The sequence below is a fragment of the Ptychodera flava genome, chromosome 2 (genome assembly GCF_041260155.1).
Source record: "Ptychodera flava strain L36383 chromosome 2, AS_Pfla_20210202, whole genome shotgun sequence".
Classification (NCBI taxonomy): domain Eukaryota; kingdom Metazoa; phylum Hemichordata; class Enteropneusta; family Ptychoderidae; genus Ptychodera; species Ptychodera flava.
In genome coordinates this window covers 14607424-14631580 of record NC_091929.1, presented here as the reverse complement: position 1 = coordinate 14631580, position 24157 = coordinate 14607424, and the positions used below count along the sequence as shown (strand labels likewise).

At 37.2% G+C, this 24157-nt stretch overlaps 2 protein-coding genes across 4 annotated transcripts; one reads left to right on the top strand and one right to left on the bottom strand.

The window, feature by feature from the left end:
- Nucleotides 1–13: 13 nt before the first annotated feature.
- Nucleotides 14–9284, bottom strand: LOC139115473 (uncharacterized). Of its 3 annotated transcripts, none has more exons than XR_011548133.1 (9): nucleotides 8913–9284; nucleotides 8017–8261; nucleotides 5710–5779; nucleotides 5052–5136; nucleotides 3383–3502; nucleotides 2260–2390; nucleotides 1557–1710; nucleotides 732–922; nucleotides 14–304 (listed from the first exon to the last, which is right to left on the bottom strand). XR_011548133.1 is itself a non-coding variant. In XM_070677606.1 (5 exons), exons 2-5 carry the CDS (start codon nucleotides 8227–8229, stop codon nucleotides 3466–3468), a joined length of 405 nt encoding a protein of 134 aa, XP_070533707.1. In that variant the 5' UTR covers nucleotides 8230–8261; nucleotides 8832–9280; the 3' UTR covers nucleotides 3379–3465. The 3 variants fall into 3 exon arrangements, 1 of the variants encoding a protein (XP_070533707.1); XR_011548132.1 differs by having other exon boundaries at nucleotides 8832–9277; XM_070677606.1 differs by lacking the exons at nucleotides 14–304; nucleotides 732–922; nucleotides 1557–1710; nucleotides 2260–2390 and having other exon boundaries at nucleotides 3379–3502; nucleotides 8832–9280.
- A 1371-nt stretch (nucleotides 9285–10655) lies between these two features.
- Nucleotides 10656–16109, top strand: LOC139115459 (uncharacterized). The gene is made up of 5 exons (XM_070677572.1): nucleotides 10656–11252; nucleotides 13086–13160; nucleotides 14200–14313; nucleotides 15142–15264; nucleotides 15939–16109. Exons 1-5 carry the CDS (start codon nucleotides 11133–11135, stop codon nucleotides 16077–16079), a joined length of 573 nt encoding a protein of 190 aa, XP_070533673.1. The 5' UTR covers nucleotides 10656–11132; the 3' UTR covers nucleotides 16080–16109.
- The last annotated feature ends 8048 nt before the right edge of the window (nucleotides 16110–24157 follow it).

The window sequence follows — 24157 nt, the reverse complement described above, 5'->3', positions numbered from 1 at the left end:
TTCCCTCTGCTGCGTCAAACATTACCACACCTTCTTGGAGTGTCTCCAGTTCTGATAATATTGCTTTTGAGAGGTCTAATGCACCGACAGAATTTGAAGCATTCACAAAGGCTATGTTTTCCAAATTATTATTTTCTTTGTGGGGAAGACCAGCCAGCATGAAAAGCCAAACACCAAATCTATTCCACTTATTTGTGGTATTTCCACCAACATCATCTGAAAAAAACAGCAGTGGCAAGTTAAGAATTCTTCTATTTCCAGCCTTCTTCTTCACAGGGTGCTCTGAGGTTAGCAGATGAAGAGTCTGTGTGTGAAGGGAAGAAATACTCAATTATTAGTAATTTCCTCTGTGAATCCATTTGCAAATATGAGTACACTCAATAGTCTCTCTTATGCTATCCCAAATTAGTTGTATAGACTCTGGTGCCATCTGTTCATGTGGGTTCCTTGCAGTAAATTGCTAAACTTGTTACAAATTAACGTAAGGGGAGGCAGTACTTGAAGTTTTGATTTGATCCACAAGACAAATGCTAACGTTAGCTGGATAGTCATTAAAGTTACCAAAATGTGTATAGGGGATATTCAATTCTGTATAGACATTGTATTGGATTGTGTGATGAAGTTTTTCATAGGTGATCAGAGCTTGGAAAAACATTCAGTGCAAAGTGGCAACTATTGAGCAAGCATTGTTTATCCACTTTATGTATGAAGAAATGAAGCTGAACGATTACCTTCTCAGGTACACGTACTAAGCGATCACCACACACAGTCCAACCAACTCTGTCCCTTGTGATTTCACCTTGATAGTGTTCAATGATGGCATCAACAGATATCAACTCTCTTCTACCAATAAAGCAGACTTTTTTTCTCTTACTTCGGCTATGCTAACTAAAGCATGAAGCTGTGATTCTCTGTTATTCACCTTGAGAAAAGAATGAACAAGTGATATTTGTGATTATTCTAAGTGCCGTCCAGTCAATATATACAGAAGAAGTGCAGTTTAATTTACTTTGATGGAAATAAGTATATCAATGGTGAGATGTGTTATGTATATATACATCCAAGGAAACATTCATCTGCACATGAACTTACCACATTCTAACATAAATAGCATTTTCTTTTCAGAATTTATATCTGTATTTGTAGTAATGAATACATGCATACTATAGTTGTCACCAAAATATGGAATATCTGTTATTGATACGCTGTGCAATAAATGATGTCAAGTATTGCATTTTCAGTGTAACCATAGATATTAAAATACCTTTGATCTGTCAAATCAGGGCCAAAGCCATGCATTGATCTTTTAATATTTGTGAACAAATTCTGCCAGAAAATTTGTTGTTTAATGCTTAGACCTTGTGTAGGGTGCACAGGTCTTAAGCATTACACTGGTAATCAATGTGTGTTGTAACAAGTCAAGTACTTCTCAAAATGGTTGATAAAAGTGACTTGTACAATTTGTTACAGCTTTGTATATGTCTAAGTACAGTAATGTTTATGATTTATGAATGAAACTTGAAATTCAAAGAATACATATCAATATTAATAGTTACCTTTCCTACAAATTTTAGTATGCAACTGATACTTCTTGTACCATCAACCACTGCAACAACAAATTCATTGACATAATAAAAGCTTCCATTCAGGATTATCATAGGTGAGTAAAACTTCGGATCATCTAGCCATTTCTTTGCTTGATACATTTCCCTGGAAGAGAGGTGATATGGTACTGTAAAATTTCCATGTCACTTCTAAAGCCAAAACCACCATTACTGAGGATCAACTGATTGATATGTTTATCAAAATGGGATACAAATGAAAGTTATAAAAGGAATTTTTCACAATTTTCTTCAAGATATTTGTTTGCAACATGTCTACAACATCATGAAATTTCTCCGATTCATATCAAACAGGCCACACATTTTACAAATCACTTTTGGGACCTTCTTACTTGTTAAACTTGTCGCATTACATTTCTAAATTCAGTGCTAAGGGGAAAAAAAGCATAAAAAGTATTTGTCATATCATCACTGAAAGTGATCATCTATAAATTAAAATTGCAGACATTTTCATATTTTCTGACATTTTTTAACAGACATTGGTTTCCCCTTTTGAACCCAAAATGAATAACATGACACAATTTTATGTTTAAGTCAAAATTATTAAACTTGTTCTTCATATTTTATGCACATAAGCAGACAATTTTGTGAAAGGTGTTAAAAGTTGACCACTATGATAAAAGGGTTAAGTACCTACCTGACCATACCATCTGTATTAATTTCAGGAAATCTTCTCAAAGTTGAAGCTGTAGAAGGCACTGCCAATTTGTAGCGTATGTTTTGTATAATGCTGTGAGTGTAGTATGGAATTCCATCAGGATTTTCCATCTGGTGGTTGAACGGTGAAAACATGTCAAAATCAATGGATGAATTCATAAGATAGTTTTTATCACAAATTGAAGCAATGATAGCCTAATATGATGTTTTATATCTGGTATTGCATTTCTCACTGCATGTGTAGTAAGGTAAAGTGTGATCCCCATACACTGTCACTGATTTCTTACCCAAAAGCAAACACAGGGCTCGAACTTAATCCTTTGAGCGCCACAGTCAATTTTTGTCACCTTTATAAATTTTACCCAAGTCAATTATTTTCAGATTTTTACCGATAGTTTGAAAAAATGTAGCCAATAAAACATGATGTCCATTTTGTCCAAAATTATCAAAAGACTCACAGAAAAATTCACAAAAACTGGTTAAATGTTGCACTAAAATTTTGGTCGGAAAAGTTACATCACTCACATCCATTCACAGCATTATTTTGGTGATGACAGGTTATCAATCACATAGTCCAGAATGTACTTCAAATATCAAGATGAAAGTGCAGTGTTTTTTGGAATTGACAGATATACATACAAACACACACACACACATGCCACCAAATTACGCTTGTACTATAAGCCCACATTGAAATACCAAATCAAATGTGACCTAAAAGTGAAAATATAAAAGTTGAGAAATCAGACGGTAAATGGATAAAGTTGCTCATTTTTGACATTATTTTGATTTTTTGTTTCTCTTGTTATTCATTCTACAAAACTGACGAAAATTTGCCCAATCACAAGATGTGACAAGTCAACTCTCACCCTGCAAATGATAATAATACATGAATTCTTCTACAATACATTTTTTGGTACATACTAAAAATTAAATGATGGCAGTATTCATGCACTATGTTCATGTACAGGGTGTGAGTTGAGCTGTTTTTACCAGAGATTGAGCCAACTTCAGTGAGAAGAACGCTACAAATATTTCAAAAGAAACTAAAATGAGCAAAATTATGTCAAAAATGGGTGACTTTGTCCCTTTAATATCATTACCTTGTAAGGTTTCTCAAAGCCTGGTAAACTATCAATAATATTTTTTATCTTATACCTTGGTGGAACAGATGGGTCTCTCTTTTTCAGTAAGTACCACACATACTTCTGTAAACTTTCACCCTACAATGTGTACAAAAATTCTAACTATAACTGTCTTGAATGTATCAGTTCAAACATGTCGCTTTCAAATGTAGAGTGAAAGGCTGTAGCAGATAACCCAAAACACGGTTACTCTACAAAACGTTTGTTAGAGTAACCGTGCCCAAAATCAGACAAGCTAACAATTTAATTAAAGAATTATTCTGTCAGTACTAATCATAAAACATTTCATTTTGCAAAGAAGTTGGCTTAGTTAACTTTGGAATTGAAAGAACACAACCATTACCACTTAAACCTTCCCAAATTATAAATGTGAATGTGGTATCTGTCACCACAAATACAAGTGCAAAAACACTCTGGCAGTAATAAAACCAAAAAAATTGTGGTTCCAATAACCCAGCTAACTGTAATTTTAAAGCCCCATGAGCTGTAAGTCGATAAAATTTGTGAAGCTTCAAATGTCTATAATAATCTAGGATATGCTTTTTACTCCACCTATTACATGATATTATACCTATAGCATGATATTATATCAAGTTAACACTTATTTGAGACAAAACGCTAAAAAGGAAATATCGATACATTTGAAATTTCTCACCATTTAAAAACATGTGAAATATTGCAATGAAAATAGAAAATGAAATGTTTCAGAATTATATATTTAGTTCCATGTGTTATAGGGGATGGGATAATGTTTTCTTCCTACAGAATCAAAGGTAAATGCACTGTTTTCATCTTATTTTGTTTATCATATGGTGGTGGCCATATTTGGGTCCAGCACTGTTTTATTATTTATAAAGTTAAAACTTACATTTGCAGTCATATTTAGTGGCTAATAATACTTGCATTATCATCATTCAGTGAGTACATCTGTATAGGCTAATGTTATTTTGGAAAATAAATTTCATGAAAAATATCCCAAAAATTGCAGCTCATGGAGCTTTAACCTACCAAACCTTAACTTTTAATATAGCCATTATGCAGACATGAAAAATAAGATTATTTATGAGAGATTCAAAGCAAAATAAAATCACAAAATCAAGCAAGATCAAGAGATTGTGATGTATTACAATGACATCATCACCTAGATGGAAGGTTCGCTGATGAGGGCATTCCCTGCACTCAGGGAACATCCTTGTAAACGGACCTTCAATCATTATCCTACTCAGTGTTGTTACGTGGGACCTGATCACAACTATATTAACATATCAGATGAATTTGCAACATGCAAAAGCAACCAAATATTTTTAACCCTTTGAGTGCTGTAATTTTTCCTACCAAAACTTTAGTGCAACATTTTACCAATTTTTATGAATTTTTCTGGATTTTTTTTTTTCATTTGGATCAAATGGACATCACATTTCATCAACTACAGTTTCTTATCAAAATTTTGGCAAAAATCTGAAAAAAAATTGACTGGTGTGTATTTATAAGGTGGCAAAAATTGACTTTGGCGCTCAAAGGGTTAAAGACTTATCTCAACCTACCCATTTTGAAAAGTATGTTTCTGGAACCACATATATTTTTGGGGTTTGACCAAGTAATATTTGGACAGGCGGATGTTACTCACAAGTGGATGGGGTCCATGAAGCAACAAAGCAAGTTCAGCTTCAGCCTCGTTTTTGAATGGCCACCAAGCTGTTCTTTCAATTCATCTGTATTTAGAGAATCAAAGCAGAAAGTCGTGATAAGCAAGTGAATACATTGCAATTTCTACTGATGACTATGTGGATACTAGTCAATGAACAGCATACAGTTCATTTTGATGTGGTCTATCAGAGGATGGTGGGGTGGAGACCTGACATGTTGAGCAAGGCAATTCTCCTGTCATTGCTTCTCCCCTACCCAGGAGTGGTGGGTATCTCACCCTGTAATTGGGATATACTCCCATTGGATAATGGATTAAAATAAATATTTGAAAAAGTTCGCAATTTATGTATAAATTTGTATCAACTAATGTCTTTATGCTATTAAAACATGAATGTATGTGTGATAGAAACATCAGAGCAGTTGGTAGCATACTGTACATTGGAACAGTGTGCACAATGTGCTGGCAGTGACTTCAGCAGCCATCCTTTCACAAGAGTGGCAAATAACCCTTTCACCACCATGGTTTGAGTCAAATCAGTATGCTGATGTACATGATGATGGAGTGTACATCATAATTTGTAACATTACTTTCCCAAATGTACTGGAGTATATACCATAAACCACAAAATCACACTAACCACATTGATCTCTTGAGCATCCTTCTTGGTTTATGTCTCTCTCTTCAACATAGTCATCCTCTTGAGGAGTCTAGCAGAAGATAAGATCATTCTGAGATTATTTGTCATTTGTAAACTCACGGAATTAAAAACAAGTGAAACAAATTACTCAGCCATCAATTTCTACATATATGTACAAGCAAAATGTTGATGTTAACACAGTACAAACTGTCAACCTCATAATACATAAGAAAGGGGCAAATTTTGTTTAATATTTTGAACAATATTGATCAACATCATTAAATTTTGTCAGTTCCAATATTTTTTCCCTCTTACACAAGCAATCCTTTGGGCATCAACACTTGACAACAACAGCAGTTTGGCAACATGAATGCAGAGATTCTGATGTCAGTGAATTTTCGCTGAGTTAAGGCATTTACATATTAAATGTAGCAACCAAAGTAAAGATTTGAGGTATCAATGATATTTCCAACAGCCTGTCTTTTTTGGATGGGTGGGTATTTTGTTGGTTTTCGAAGTCTCTGCAATTTTCAAGTCTGACCTTCCTACTAGTACTACTACCGAGGTTCCGCCTTCAGTGTCAGAGTGCACTGACCCTCAGCCTTTAGCCTCAGACCTATGCAACGGAGGAAGCACCTGTGATACCAGAGATATCCTGGCTATGGAGGAGACTTTGCAACTGATATAGCATGGAAGTCTGCAGTCACAGAATATGATCTTATGTTTATTAGCAGTATGATTATATATGATTGCCTGGTTTATTAAAACAGTTGCATAATCTCAGCATGATATCAGTGGCAAACCAAGTGATCTTGGCTAGAAGGGTAGTTGGGAGCGAATGTGGAAAACTAGTACGTCTGGACACTAAATTGTTTTCATTATTATTTTGACATTTAAGCCCCTTATCAAATCATGATAACTATGGAGTGCACTTTTTGGTAAATTTCTAGTATTTCACAACTAAAAGTGTCGTGAAATTCATAACAAACTAATGATGTAGTGTACTGCATGAAATTCTGGAAAAAATATCAAAAAAGATATTTACTGTTGTTGTGGGCCACCCCTCTATTTTTGGAGAAATATGGTCATATGTAAATAGCCAAACAACAAAGCAATATGTTAATGGTGTATTGTTATGCAAATCGACCACCCATTGTGATTTCTGGGCTGTGGAGAACACTGCAATTAATTATATGAATAACAGAAAAATCTTGAAGCCTATGTTCAGTTAATTAGTATTATGTAACTCAATGTATCCCAAAGGGCAATGGCTGTAAGACCACCTTCCATTATGAAAACCTACACTTGCTTAGATGTACACAGAGATGTCTTCAGTGAAATATCTCATAAACTAGCTGTTCCACAATTCTGAAATTTTGTCATTACAGAAATGTTTTTGTGTAAGAAAATGCTTTTGAGGGAAATGCAATACATTGTCAAAAATACTATTATATAATGAATATTTCATAGCAGAGGGATTTAATCATTATCCTCAAGGAGATTTAACAATGTAGTCTCTAAAATTAACAATGTAAAATAGTCACTAAAATTTAGTTAAAATATTTTTTGAATGAAAGGATGGGGAATATTGCCCCAAAATATATCAACATTATCATATCATTGTTAAATATCACATTGAAAATATTCCCAATACTATGCTGAATTACAATGCAAATGGACAGTGATTTTTTTTAGGAAAAAACTGCCCTAAAAATACAGAATAACTTTTTAGAACAGAAAAATCAGGACAAGCTATTGCCCTTAAAGGGTAAGGTTACCCAGCAATTAAGTGTTCAGCAATAAAAAATCTATGAAAAACTGGTGCGAAATCTGTCTTTGTTATTAACTTTCACTTACTCATAGTGCAATGGCACCCATTTAAAAACCATTGATTATAGGCAGAAGTGACGTAAGAGTCTAGCACTGCACTGACACTGCCACCCTCCCCTTTGCACATTTTTAGGGAGAATGGGGGGATTGAGCATGCAATGAACAGAAAGAAATGCGTTCAAGTTTTGGGGTTTGGATAGGCACAGTGGGACATGCCTAACCAAACAGAATGCACTGCAGGAATTGATTTCAAAACATACAAATAACAAAGAGTTCAGTAATAAGAATAACAAAATAATGTGTCCAAGGCCAACTAAGAAAATATCTGATGAGGTGTTTTTCAATGAGTCATGTGAGGTATGCTATTCACTATGCAGGTTTCCTTCATGAAATTCAAATGCGAGACAAAATAATTTATCTTTCAGTGGATTGACATCTTCTAACGTGGAAAATATTACTGTACCACAATCATCTTACCAGATTTATCACACTGCTAGAATAAATCTCGCTATCGGTGCAAATATCTGGAGATAATGACTTCTGGGAAAGAGTATTAGAGCTGGTAGGTGACGGTACATCATCCAATGCAGTCAATTCCAGTTGCCTCTGATGAGTGACACTTAAAAGATGTCTGACTAGATGTCTGTGGGTAGGGAAATTCTTCACGCAAATTTCACAGAAAGAATCCATGGATGGTCCGTGTCATTACAATCAATGTTTACCTGTTAAGTGTTAGAAAAATTTAAATGGAAACATTATAATGCCATAGTTATGAATCCCAAAGACAGTAGCAGGATATCTATGTAACTTATGTAAATAGAAGGAAGCTTCGGTCTAAGCACTTCAAAGCCACACGTGCGTGTACGTGGGAACATGGAAGTATGTGTGGGCACAGGCGCTTAAACCGTCGCTACGCGAAGCCGGCCTGTCTCCTCCGGTATACAGGCCGGCTTCGCGTAGCGACGGTTTAAGCGCCTGTGTGTGTGGGCACAGTCCCTCAACCAAAGGACTGTGGTGTGGGTTATATTTCCATGGTGGGAGGGACGAGGCATGGCCGGCCGGTGTAAGAATTCAGTCCAGTACACCAGTATTTCTCCTCCTCTTCCCGAGTCACATGGACAAACCACATAAATCAATGCCACTTGGGAGAAAGCACTGGAATACTACATAAATTATATGTTAGTTACAATTAACACCAAAGTAATGTGTTGCTTGATTTTGTGAGCCACCATCGATGTCATCAACAAAAACATAGACGAGTGTGTTCCCTGTGGATTCACGCATAGGCTTACCTCGTCCCTTCACTGTCACAGTATCACACTGTCAAAAATCTCTTTGTCTGTAGTTGCCGGAACACACAGACCGGCACGTACCTGTACGTACGTGCACGCAGGGCCACCGACGAAGATGACGCCTCGCAGGACGCTAACTCGGAGCAGTGAAGGTAGTAGAGACTACCTCCATGCTCGGAGCTAGCATAAGCCACTGCAGTCGTGACCGCTGACGACATACTTTAGTTCCCCAGCGAATGACACAAACAAGGATGCACTGCCCCTGGTCAGAGACGTGTGTGCGGGGCGCTTGGGAATTACTCTGACAGTCATGAGCGAGAAGTACTACTACTAGCTGTCCTGAGGTATGTCCTGCATCATCCTGCATCGTTGAGGATGCTCGGGAATGCGCATGTGCAATATGACGTATTTTGCCATCACAAAGGAGGCAGCAATATTGGTCGTTCTTTCAGAAAAATGTAAAAAAAAGAGCAATAAAATTTCCTTACGGAGCTTAGTCGCATAATACGAGACATGAAATACAAGTATGTATTACTTTTTTAAAATGTACTTTTGCTCGTCTTGAGTAGGCGGCTTTGTACATGAGAACTGAAATGATAGTGAAAAGTTGTCGGCACGTAGCGCAACCTACCGTAGGCTACACCGTAGGCTACAAGACGCGGAAACCGGACAAACCAGCACAACTATGAACCCAAGACCAGTGGGAGTGATTCCACATACAGTTTCAGTGAAAATTATTTGAAATGAAGCAAGCACGTGTGAAATATGTCTGGGAAATAGCTCTATAGGTGCGTAGGCTGATAGAAAACTTTAGGGCTTACCTCCGGTTCTAGGCCTACGGGCAAAATTTACAAGTTGTCTCCTCTCAAACTTTGGTCGGTCGTCGGAGCTTCTTATCGTCGACAGTTTGAGTCTTGTGATTGGTTTAACTTTAGCAGTGTGCATGACGTAATCCAATCAGAAGGTCACAAAAGTTTATGAAAACGTCGTCTGCAGAATCTATGTCCGCGCCAAGAAAGTCGAAGTGACTAATCTACATGCCCGGGCAGCATTCATCTAACGCCATGCCTGATTGGTTAGATGACCACATTGCTTGAAATATTATCCAATCGAAACATTTTTCCGAAGTGGAATATAAATTGCGAGCTGATGGAAAGATTGTCTGCAAAATTTTACTCAGTCGCATCAACTCAGCAACAGCTCAGCACAGCTAAGGCATGACGTCCAGTCTACACACCACCTTCGTTCCCGAAACACCAGAACTGTATGGCAGTAATGAAAGCAGCCCAAGTAGTGAAAGTCCTGCTAGCCTGAACGTTTACGATTTCGAAACTCCGCCAATGCGAGAGCAACGCGTTCCAAAAACCCCTCCCAATAATAGATTAGGCCGACAGGGCGAACACGGACCGACTGCTAAGCAGACAGGTAAAGGTAGGACAATTTACCAAACAAATCATTAGCTAAGAGCTATAGGCTAAGGGCCAAAAAAGAATTGTTTCTAGTCATCGCGCGCATCACTTAAATGTGTGCGCGTCAACCTTTTTTCCTTTTACAGTTTGCCCTTTTGGAAAGAAGAAAAAAATATATCAAATTCCATTGAGAATTTCAGAAAAATAAAAAACGCGTCGCCGTATCATTTTTGCCACATGTCAATGACCTGAAACATTTCTTTTTTTGCCTATCGTGGCTTGTTTGTGGTAGGCCTAAATTATGTTTTACGTATCCCGACCCATGATTTAGAAAATAAAACAGCGCCCGACCGTAGCTAAACTTAAAATTGTTCGCATCTTCCTAAAATATTTAAAAAATAGGATGTGTGTTTTTGTATGTGACCGGGGTTCGACAAAATTTAAATGTATGTAGCAGAGGCTATTAGCATTTTGCATTAGCGTTTTCATCAATTATTTCCCTGTTTATCACGTCCCTTGGCAATACATACGGTCATACCATCTAGGCCTACGAAATGGCGGCAGCAAAACTCTTATCTCAGATTGCAAACAAACTTTTCGAGCACTTTACTTTTTAAATGTTGTCTATTTTGTCAACACCATGCTTTTATATTTGATAATATTTTGGTAGATAGGCCATACAGATTTTATTTCTCGACTTGTCCGAAAAGAGTTTGACATGAAAACTCAATGGTTATCGAGACTTAGCTTATAGAAAGTGATTGACCATGGCCAAAAAAAGATACGGTAGTTTTCCGCATGTCTTGATTAACCCGCAATTCCTGTTTCTCTGAATACAGAAAGTTGCACATGCTCCGAAGAGCTGAAAAAGCAGAATGAAAAAATCATCAGCATGTTAAATGAAATGAAAGAAAATCAAGAGCGGATGGAAGAAAGACTAAGAAGAATCGAAAAAACGACAAAAAAAGACTACGTTGAAGACTTTAAATTGACTAAAGAAGATCCAGAATACGTAAGTAACTAATGCACTTATCATGAAGACCTGCGTTATCCTACACCCTAGACTTACAAGATAAACTTCGGTGAAAAACAAATTTTGGGGAGCGCGAAAATAGGACAGTTATTTTTGGTGGTGTGCGATTGCTTCGATTTCGACAGAATCAAGCGCAATGCGAGTAAGTTTGTCCATACTGCTTGTGTAACATGACAGTCACAAACAAATAGAAAGCATAAAACATATTTTTTGGCTTTGTCAGTCGAGTGTATTAGGGGGGACGGCATTTTTTCCAGCCAGCGTTTCCTGTCTGGGCGGCTGCAGCTGCTTTCTCCCCGAAATTAGTTAGTGAGAGCTGGGACTAGTATACCAACAGGGATCGGAAACGACGCGAATAGAACGAAGATGTGCCTCTCGGGTATTGTTATGCAAATGAGAACCAAATATGTGGATGACGATCCCTGAGGTTGCGCAGTTTAAATTTTAGATGGATCCCGGTCCGCCCTGAAACCATATAAGGAGAATATATTAACATAAAATCAACATCTCATTTGATATTCAGAACTCTTGGGAGCGAATGGTAGTTTGCAAAAGTAGGTCGTGACCCGCCTTTTCTCATGTAGATCAAATGACTTGACATTCACAAAGGAATAATCGTAAGTGGGCGACCCTTTTCACAAACTTTTTTCATTCATGTTTTTGAAAGGGTTTATCTGAAATCGTAACCGGCAATGTTTCAGTAATTTAATAAAATAAATGTAAATTGTTGGTAACGAATAAAATAAAATTTGTGTTATCTCATTGACGAGGAGCGCTAATATGTTAGGTATATTCGTCCCAGGTGAGAGTGAGAATTATTTTCTCTACACACAATGTACGGTGTTGCCTTAGTCCAGGGCCCGATGTCACACATTTTATCATATAGGGCGCACATAAAAATCCTACCTAAAAACAATTGTGAGTCACAAAGCATCTGTGGCCGTTGACTGGTTTTCGATATTGTAAAGTTCAAATACATTTATAACAATGCAAATGCGAATGTTAGAAGAAAGAGGGTTTATAATACAAAGTCAATATTTTTTTCAGTGTCTCAGGATAGATAAAGTCTCAACTTGTCTTACGATAAAACGTACGCCCTAGGGTGGTGACAAACTTTTATTATAACAACTTCTATCCCATAACGTCGACAGACGCGCAGGTTAGACACGAAGCTGTCGTCATTTTCGAGCACATTAATAGCTGGATAACAATGGATACCAAAGTTCAGTTGTAAGGTTCCCACATCCGCCGTAACACATGCGCAGTAATTTCTCACGGATACCGATCTTATTGTGTTGAACCATATAGATAATCGCTTTCTCGACTATCTATTTGAACCTGGTTGAAATACGCAAAAATATTTATGCAGTGGGTTTGTCAGCCCGCCACACTTAGATACAAGTATGGTATTGTCGAAATTATGGATGACTTTGTCGAACGTTGTATGCAATTTGATTAAACTCGGGTGTAGCGATGTACTCCCGCTTGAATTCAGGTTGATGGAATTGCAATCCTACGGCGATATTTTGTTTTACTCTGCATCAAAATAAAACATGAAAACATCAGGAATATTTTAACGTACTCAAGTAGTATTCCATGCTTCACTCAAGTTGCGACCGCGGCCAGCCTGTCCCCGCCCGGGCCCCACCCCACCCAAATACTTTTCGGAGTTGAACAAGAAACTATAGTTGCTAAAAGATACAAAAACCTTTTTAAAAAGGCCCAAAATTAGTGACCAGGACTTAAAACTATTAACCGAGAGTGACTGTATGCAATTATTTAATCTCACCAAGATCTATTTTTTGTCTTCAGGTTCATCTCATGGGAGCTCTGGGAAAAGAGTATGTGCATAGTACATTGAGGGATATTTCTAGACAAAAAATACAGGTAATAATACCCAATGTTGGCAAATTGTAGTGATTCAATGATAACAAAACTGTGGGTTCCATTTACTCTCATTTGTACTCAATGTATGCTGAATACTAAGTTATACTGCTGGATAACATACAACAGGACATGAGGTGTGATTTAAATTCGCATGAGCGTCGAGCTGCAACTCTCTGAAAATTGTCGTTCTCAAGACACTTCCATTGATCTGTGTATGCACAGGGTATGGTAGCATGGCATTTGAGAGTACTTCAGAGTGGTAACTCTTCCATTGTTCTTTATTGGCCACGTACAGCGATGGCATTTGAGAGTGATAACCCTTCCATTGTCTTTATTGTGCATGCACAGGGTATGGTAGCATGGCATTTAAGAGTACTTCAGAGTGGTAACTCTTCCGTTGTTCTATTTTGTGCATGTACAGGGCATGGTCGCATGGTATTTTACAATGTAGACATTCAATTATATCAATAAGCAGTCTTTAAGTTTTGTTGTCATTCGGGGAGGGAAATTCCAAGAGAGGAATTAATTTGTCTTCATTTTTCGCTCATATTTAAGAAAAAACAGTTTCCTAAGGGGTAAAAATATGACAAGGTTATAGGTCACGTGTATTTCTAAGAGATTGGGTCAAAAATTAGGTAAAAGCGCAATTTCAACAATGGCAGGTGATGTCAAACATGTGCACTACAAAATAATCCATTGCGGCACAGACAAGTTCTAAAACGCGTATGCGTCCGAATTCGTGGTAAAATTGTTGATTTTTGGATTCTTCTCTGTAATTATAATCAAAATTTGTGATAAAATATGGGTGTCACCAAACTTGTTTTTGAGATACAACACTGTGAATTTTGACATTTATGAGAAAAAATGCCAAGTCACCATTTTTCCACTAATGCATTTTCTATGGGCGAAATAATTCACTGCCATTGATCTCAAAGTTTAGCGCGGTGACCATATAGTTAACATTAAGTACATGTAAACAAGTTACAGATTTAGTGAAAAATAAAATAAATTTTATTTTGCTCTGCCACTCATCTTTCAGAGAATTATTCAGAGCATTATGCCTGCAGCAGCTGCATCATTGTCAAAGATGCAATATTTGACAAGCCTATGCCTCAGAAAATTGGGAGATTGGAGACAGGAAGAAATCAGAAAAGTAAGTAAAACAAAGAGCTCATAAAACATGTACAATGATTCCATATAGCAATATAATCTTTGGATATGTCTTAATGATTAAAATCGTTGGACATTGTGCAAAGAAAGGCATTATGAACTATGGGGTCCTAATGTAAATCATGATACAAGCGAAGAGAAATCCTTCAATTTCCAGGAACACTTAAATGTGTGAAATTGGCCCCTACACACTAACCGTTTCAGTTTGAACTTTCTAGGTTGTAGGATTACTGTATGGGACATTGTTATCCAAGAAGAGACACAATTTTGAATTGAAACACGTGTTGGTTATAAGGTCTAAACTATTGTGTTTCCTCTAACGTGCTTTTAACGTATGACTGATTATTTAAAAATAATTAATTAACGGATAAAAATGCAGCATTTTCCAAAATGGTCAACGAGTTTTATGCAAATGTAAGTTTTATGCAAGTGATATCCATGATGTCACAAAAATGTACATGTACATTTATTTTTGTACGAATTATTTGCACGACATATCATAAATCAGTTGTGGTTTACATTTTTTCAAAAACTTGCGAGGTTTGATTTTGAGTTGGAAAAGGGGTTGGGGTTTAATCTTTGGTAGGTTGGGTCACTATCACTCGACAGTGCCCTTGGTGAGGCCTAGCTGTTTGCACAGAATTTAGTTTAGGGCCAATTAAATATGTCTGTTTAACTCAACCTTTACAGAGAATCAGCAGAAGTAAAGACTAAGGCAATATGTACATGTTATTATGGAAATGGTGTTTTTATAGCTGACTGACATATGATTGCTTGACATATAACAATCTTCTTTTCTTATCAATTGCAGCTTCTTGGGGAAGCAGGACGCACCAAGTATCTGAAGATGACAACAAAAAAACTAACAAAGAACTTGTGTGCACAAAAATTTGTAAAAGCAGACAGAAATGCTGAAATTGAGATTGCATTATTGGTAAGTAAAACTGTTGCAGATTGTATATTCTGTATGCACTTGAAATTGATATTAATCTAAAAATAACTGACGATTAAATTGATGAAGGCATAACTTGCGGTCAGGTTTATAGACAATGTATTTTAAAAGGCATTAAGGATATACGATCGTTACGCGCACATGGAATTTGTCCCTTTCCATAGGATTATATTGAAAATTCCTAGAAAAGCAACTTCTCCTATTGTCATTTTCATGAAATGTTGTACAAAGCTCAATCAAAAAAAGAAATAATAGTCATCAAATAAAATGATATGATCACCGCGCTTGATTTTGAGATAAACGGCATCGAATTATTTCGTCCATGAAAAATGCATTAGTTGACTCGGCATTTTTTCTCATAAATGTTAAAATTCATAGTCTTGAATCTCACAAACACGGCAACCCCAAATTTTATTACACATTTTGATAATAATTACGATTCAGAGAAATGACATTACTTTCAATTTCACCGATTGTCCATCTTTAAACAGGAAATTCCACAAAATTAATGAATGTATATAAACTTTCGCATCATGTTCACACAGTAATAACCACTGATTATTACCTTTAGGTATCTCTACAATTATGCATGAAACAATGTGACCTTCCTTTGTTGGTGGTTTGCATAATATTTTCCATTTCATTCTCATTTCTAGCGCAAGTTCGTCAGAGAGGAAAGCCCACGCCACCACGGGTTTTTCAGTTCATATAGCCTTTGGAGAGCGCGTCTGGCCGCCAGTGTTACTGACCTGGAAAGGTTCTTCCAGTTTGATGTTAATTTTGATTATAGTTTGTAATTTGTAACGTTTTAATAAATATTTATTATTGTTCCCAATACCTTTGATGGTCGATGTTTTTTAACATTCAAAATGTGTGATGAGTGCAAATGTGAGTGTTGGGAGTTCCATATGAAATGATCTATTTTTACATTGGTCATTGTACTGAACATGATTGCATTATCTGTACAGGCAAACCGAAGAATGTTTAAAAAACGAACATCATATTGATTGGAATTTCGATAAATATCTTGGTAATTTTCAAATAAACAAACCATGTAAACCTACTGGAAATGGCCACTATCAAAGTCAAAGTCAGCACTGGATACAGTCAGAAATTTTCGCTCTGTATACAGTCATGTAGTACCGGTTCTGATTCAGACCTGTGGATACATCTCTGAAATCTAGCGAATTTTCAGGTCCTGTAACAGCCCTGTGAACTCAGCACTGGGCACATTCATGTGCATACATCCATGTTTCAGTGCTGTGTTCACAGTACTGGATACAGTCAGAAATTTTCGCACTGTATACAGTCCTGTACTACCAGACCTGAATCAGACCTGTCCACACAGCCCTGAAATCTGACCAGTTTTTCAGGTCCTGTAACAGAGGTTGTTTCTCAGGGCCTGTTACAGGTACTGCACAGACCCTGTTACAGGCATGTCCTGAAATCTGCCTGTAGTTTTCTAGCTGTGTAAGCCTGCCAATCTCTTGTCACAACTGGTAACATAATCGCGATTCTCACTTTATCACATGTAAAATGTTTAAGTTTGAATAGAAATTTGTACGGTAGTTCACATCACAAGTCGATAGAAAACGCAAATTGAATGTGCTGTTTTGTATAAATACTTTGATCTTATTGTATAATGGTCGGAGATGTTTTTGTATTAAATGGTAATCGTGACGTAAATGCAGCAGAACATATTATGGACGAGATTAGAATAGCATCATTCTTGACCTCGTTATGACGTGTCGTTTGAAGAAAACGTCCTGCAAAAACGTTTTAAGGCAGTACGTTTCTCGATATTTTGCCTTATAAGCATTTGCTCAAACTTTCCCCTCCGAAGATTTCAACCGTTCTTTTGTCAAATGGAGCATAATAATTAGAGGTAGGCCTAACTGTGCAAAGTTTGATACTAGAAGACAAATTACCTTGTAATATTTACCGAAATTCGATATGCAAAATGGCCGTCATCCCTGTGTGAAATCTATGAGGAAAAATTAAATTTTTGATTTCAACAAACTAAGACCGCGAAAAGTTAACTTAATCCAAGAGCTTAAAAATGCCCCTACTCCCCCCCCCCCCGAAACTGTAGACCAGAAAAGAATTGTAAAATTTGAGAGTCCGAATATCTGTCCTCGAGACGTATTCTCTCTAAATGCTGATCCTATTACACTTGCTTTAGTCTTAAAGGCGAGTCTCTTAAGTTTTCCACCCAAACTATGAATGGGTGAGGAGAATTTACCGGTCGATCAAACGAAGAAAGTGGGCGTAGAAGCTTGTGCACATGATCCTGGAACACGTGGAGCCCAAGTTTCAAATTACTGTGTTCATATCAGGACGACATATTCCCTCCACAGGCACAAACCTGTCGGCGATCACAATCTGAGACAAGTACAATACTTTGGTAGAATATGATCCATAACTCTTGAAATTTGCATTTCTGGTATTAGAGTTTCTTCAAACGCGGCTACAAACACATCATTAGCTACTCTTCGGGATAGTCTGTTCAGTCGTCCTCAAAGCACTCCTTGAGCTGCTCATTGCGAAGCATCATAAGTCAAGAATTTCCAAAATCAACATTTCAGAACCCCTTCAAGCAGGATACCACTAAACAATGTTTAGGTAGAATTCCCTTTTCAAAAACACGTTTACCGCCATATCAACACGTCATAATATCCTTCTAGACTTGCAGATGATACAATCATAAAGAGTTCTTAACGCGATACGCCATAGTTTTTTGATAGTTACTCTGTCTGAAAACAAGCTTCCTTCTTAAAACTACATATGTGTGGATAGATATCGATAACTGTATATTTGAAACATATGGTCTTAAAGGAAAACCCCTGTACTGTAGTGAACACGTTAGGTGATTTCTAGATTCTAGCCATTTTTATGTAACATTTGTGTTTACGTGATGGAGAAAAAACTGCGAGTTTAGAAGGCAACTAAGCATTAAAAGCTTTTGTCAATGAATCCAAAAAGAGACAATATATGAGGACATAACATGATGTGCGGGGTGAGAATTTGTCGGCGAAAGTGCTTAAATGCGAAGACAGGCGTGTCATGTGATTTTCAAAACTTCTGAGTATCATTATACATGCTGAAAGAAAAGTGGGAATAACAGATGTTTGCAACGAACGACCTCTACCTGACCTCAATTCCTGCAATCCGAGGTTGTTGAGAATGAGGGCAGGAGAATTACATGCAAACTTTGATTCTGACACATGAGAGGACGCCTAAAAAGGGTAACCCACTTACTTTATTACTAAGGATACTTTCTGCTATTAACCTTTTGAGCTATTGAGTAAAAATCAGCTCATAGCATTATATTGTATTATTAGCAGAGCTTCGAATCCACTAAAAGAGGAAATTTCAATATGGTATCACGTTTTTGACATTTAAGTGTATTGTATAGGGATCCCGGGGTCGGTTCTTCTGATTTGCTGGAGGTCAGACTAATAATTAACGGGCATATCGTTTATAAAATGGCCAGGGCTGTCGAATATCATTTATATTACACGTAGTGTGGAAGAGAACTTAGTTTTTGTACCGGGAAAATAATTGTTGTTGAATAATTTGGTAAACGAAAAGCTTATTCAAATAAAATTAAAGTAAAAAAATTCTGGAATTGATGAAAGAGCACTGAGCACTTACATATGAGTCATTGTGTTTTCGTAGCTAAATGAGGAAAAAAAAACATGGATAGGTACCATTCAATAAGACATGGCCTTATGACCTTTTTCGAGGTTAAACTGATTTCGCCCCCGCCCCCTCCCATTCAAATGCAGACAGAGCAGGCCAAAAGACCGTGATAAAAAGTTAATAAGTTATGCATAATGAACGAACGTAGGTTTTTTCTTCACATCAGTCCATCCTAAATGTTTAAAACGATAACAATACAGCCATTAGTCAATGCTAGTCGATGATCACCAATATACCAGATATACAGTAAATATACCGGTTATGAATCGCGAGATAAGTGTGTTTCACAGTCCTAAATACCGATTCCATAAACTTTTGTCGTTTTGATGTTTGGTGAAATTGTATTTTTTTCTCAGTGAGTCTGTTAAATTCTCGTGAATACCCTCAAAGTTCTGTAGCCATACTGGTGACTGAATTAGTTTAAGCTATAAGAAGGACTATGCTAAGCTCTGTAACTTGCAGGTATAACACAAATTTTGACATATATTACGTGCTTATCTCCACAGGTTGCCAGAATACAGTGTGTAAATAAAGAGGTATTATGAATAAGATTATAAATAGTTCATTAAAACTTTCACTTCTCTCATAATGAACCATCAAGAACACAAACACTTCACCACCATTGATCGACCTATACCAATCGTTATCAATCTTGTCTAAGATTGATAAGGTTAACATTATATTATAGGCCCAAAATAAGACTATGTGCCCAAAGATATGTGCTTTTGAATCAGCACTTAGACCAGTGTGAATATTGGAAGATGTAAACGTATTAACAAACTCATGCATGGATACTTATGAAGTATAGGCCAGAAAAAATCTATCAAACAATATAAGGTCAAGCCCTTCCTACATGACGACAAAGGTAAACGTTTAGCAAAGCTAGACCAATTGTTGTTTATAATCAACGTATGTTGGATAGTGAAGCATGTATCTATAGTCAGTGCTCACTGGTTTTAAAACTTCTACGCATATGGTGCTTTCACGGGGGTTCGAACTCACAACGTACGGTACCTAGTCACCAAGCAGAGAAGCCACAGACAAAATCGCTCGGCCAACTCCCCAATCTCAACAAGATTGGTTTAATAACCGAGCTAAAGATGTTATACAATTTTTCTGGCTGCGACCCCTCCACACGCTGTAGAGCCCGTGAAGCACTCACGCTTGTACGCTCACTATCACACACAAACTTTATCAAAGCAAAGCAATGAGACATCGCTTAAACTGAGCGAAAGATAGCCTCAAAGACTATTCTGTCCACCAGCAGAGCTATCAACCCAGGATAGAAAATATGGTGGTTTCACTGGGGTTCGAACTCACAACGTACGGTACCTAGTCACCTAGCAGAGAAGCCACAGACAAAACCGCTCGGATAAATCCCCAATCTCAAAAAGATTGGGACAGAAGACGCTCTAAAGTGGGATTCAGTTCTATCCTGGGCTTTTGAGAACGAGACCAGGTTCTTCACACGCAAAGCATTGATTATGACATGTGAGAAGATGCCTATATGTTGGTATATCTCCGCTCAAAAAGGAATTTGGCATCACGGGAATGAAGTTTAGAGTCAGTAGCATAGCTAGAGGTCTGCGTATGTATACATCGGTTGATATTATCGAGAAAAATCAATGACTCAATATGAAGCCATGATAGCCCAATGGCTTTGTTATTAAAGATAGATATGCAGGTAGTTTGCTTGGTTTTCTATTCTATCAAGGCATGACCCTCGGAAAAGAGAACATTTCAATAAGGTGTCATGTTTTTGACATTTAAGTGTATTTTAAAGGGGTTCTCGGTTGATTCCGAGTCCAGTTTGCCGGGGGGACCTGAAGAACAATAGGCGGACAAACTATTTATAAAATGGTCAGGACTGTCAAATATCATTTAACATTACACGTAGGGTGGAAGAAAACTACTGCATCTACTGAGAAAACAATTGTTGTCGAGCAGTTTCTTGGTAAGTGAAGAGCTTATTCCAAGTAGAAAGGAAGTAAAACTATATTTAACGGAAATAGATGAACGAACATAAACGTAATTTGAATAATGATTATGCCTTTGTGCCAGCTGACGTAAAATGTTGGCGAGGTAAAATTGAATAACAAGTGGTCTGAGGGCCCAAGGGGAGTTTCACCTTTTCACATCTCCGCACCCATATTTACATGCACACAGGTTCACATTCACAATAATTTAAACATAAAGGGTGGAGGACATTCCATTGTAATGGAAAGGTTAAAAGTTACGAATGATATCATTACACAAAGATTATGAGTGTCTGCAGATTTCATCAATCCAGGCAATCCTGAGTGTCGCAAGACATGCAACATAGCGGCATTCGTTAATGCCAGTCCCTGGTTTTATCAAATCCTAGACACAATCAGCCACCGATAATCCCTAATGAAAGACTTAAAGGAAGATGTTCATGAATCACGAAATTAGAATGTTCCACAGGCTCTACAGTCCTCATTTCTGATTCTCATATTTTGATATCTGATATTCCCTTGTGGCAATCTTTAAAAGCGTGCTATCGATGAATATACGGTGAAGGCAAAGCTGGACATAGGCGTGAGTCTCAGAATAGATACAATTACCTTTTTTCCGCTTATCCGAACTTTTCGAACTCCTAAATTGAAAAGTATTAAAGTCATTGAGCCCCTTGTAAATATCCTTGCAAAATTATACAGGCATACAAGTGACCCGCTTGGTTTATATTTTTTGAAATTTAACTCACTTGAATTTTAATATATGCGCATATCTTTACGTGTTTGCATAATTCACTTAAAGTGTCTATGCCGTGCCGAAACAACTACTTTTAAAATCAATCTGCATACCTTGGAGATAAGTTCTACCCATATCTGACATCGAGAGTTGCGCGCTGTAGATAGTTATAAGCAAGTGAAAGTTGCAGATGGATGGGCCCCCCAAAGCCAATTCGATCGACTTTTTTCGCCTTTCCGAAGTTCACACGAAGGCTTATCTAGTAAGTATTTCACATCTCTAAAGCTCTCCTTGAAAGTAACTGCATTGCGAGGGATTATGTTTACACAACGACAATACGCTGAACAGATCACTCGGTATCATTTTTCCACTGTCGAGTTTGAGTTGTCACCTCATAAAAGTTCAACCAGTGCCTCCTGTTTAGTTTCCGGTCATCCAGATGCAGCAACTCGTGACGAATCTGAAGATTCCATGATCTTGTCGCTCAGTTTATGGAGGTAGGAAGAGACTCTGCATGGAGGTAGGGAGTATCTCAACGCTCATGTGTCACAATCCCGTCGTCACTCGACTGAAATGTTGTCAAAAGAATGACATACAAGGCCGTTTAGAGATAAATGATTTGTCGGGAGAAATTGAAAGTATGTTTGAGGAAAATTTGATGGTATTTTTTGAGCAAAAAACACACCAAAAACGTAGAGCTTGTGTCTTTCAGGTAATACTATTCTGTTCGAGATGAGAAAAGTTGCATTTATTGACACTTTGACTTATGTGCTTGCTAAATACCGTCAAGAACGTCGTCCTTTCACCCCCTTGGTTTGACCTACAGCCATTGTTATCAATAGCGATTGTGGTCCTGTTTACAAAAAATCAGAGTTAACAGGTGAAACCGAATGTATTGTAGCAATCTTAGATGCAACTAGGAATTGACTAGTTGCCATCCTGAAATTGCGATAAAAACATCCGGTCATGGAATAGACAATTAATATATCCTGACACGAGGATATAATGATGCGACAACTGGAGACAGATGGTCTGACCGTCAAAAGTAGGACGTTTACCAATGCCACATGGGGGACGCAAGCTGCTTTTATCTTAACGGTCACTTATCCCCTCACGGATGACCTGCAAATAGCCACAACGTGATATTGTAACAGATAATTGACACCATGGCGGCCTTACTTTCTTTGTGAAATATTTCGTAAAATTATTTTCACTTCTAATGTTTCCTTCAAAAAGAAATTATATTTTTTGATTAAGGTATCAATTTATTTAGGATTAAAAAACGAAGCCTGCAATAGCAACGTATCTTCAGATTGATGGATTTTGGAAATATCATACCGCTGTCTGTTGAAGGGTCAAAAAAATGAGACCACGGCCTTTTACTTCTCATCAGTTGAAGCCCAATAACAAGCAAGTATCGTGAATTGCAATTATGAAGATACAATACTCGTAATATACTGTCTATGATTTCTTCTTCTTGCTGAATTATCAATTATGATAATGGGTTATACGATACAAGTCGATAATTGTCATTATGCATTTCGAAGAAAATGAACAGTACCACAGCAATTAATCCACTTTTCAGACATTGTGCGTGACTACTGATAATGTAAAAATCGTCAACAGTTTGACAAAATGTATTTCATTATAAATCAGGATTGTTTATCAAAGTTATGGTCAACCGGTTGTTGATTGACGCACTTGCCAAATGGTAGGTTAGTGTGTTAATAAAGCTGCATGCTTTATTGTCTGATGCCCAGAAATGAAAAGGATTCATTGTAATTAAATGCTACTCCTTTTAAACGTTATGTTGACAACAAAATCAAGTCATGTGGGTGCAGCTTTGTCTGATAACACCATTTTGTTGCGTTCACATATTTTTGACTGATGAAGCACCCGAAATAAAATACAACCTCATGAGCCAATACGTAACCCGAGAGGAACTTGAACGACTCGATAACAATAAAAAAGCAAAGACCGACGATCCTCACCGATAGAAATTGCATTCCTGTCCGTCATTACACGAAATCTTCACCCGTGGGCGTCGATTGCGATATGTCATTCATGGACACTGTGTGGGTGTTTGCAAGATAATTAGCACTTGCCCCCAGTTGCACGAACAAAGAAAAACTACCTTTTATCTTCTCAGAAAAATACACTGAATGGTTAAATCTGCAATTAGAACGGATAAAATAAATAAAAGCTGTTTCAGCAGTGTATATGAAAGCTGAATAGAATAGACCTATGTATACTTCTATACTTATTTGATACAGTGGCATATCTGTAGAATGTAGTTCTATCTAAAGACAACGAAAAGCAAATACAGTAACTAGAAGATATCTCAATATGAATAGAAGAGCCATAGAACATTACTTGCAATGCAGTGTTGAAGCGCTTTCGAAACGTGGCAATCAGGGTAGAATTCTTTGTCTATTCTTGTAATATTTGACATGTCACAAAC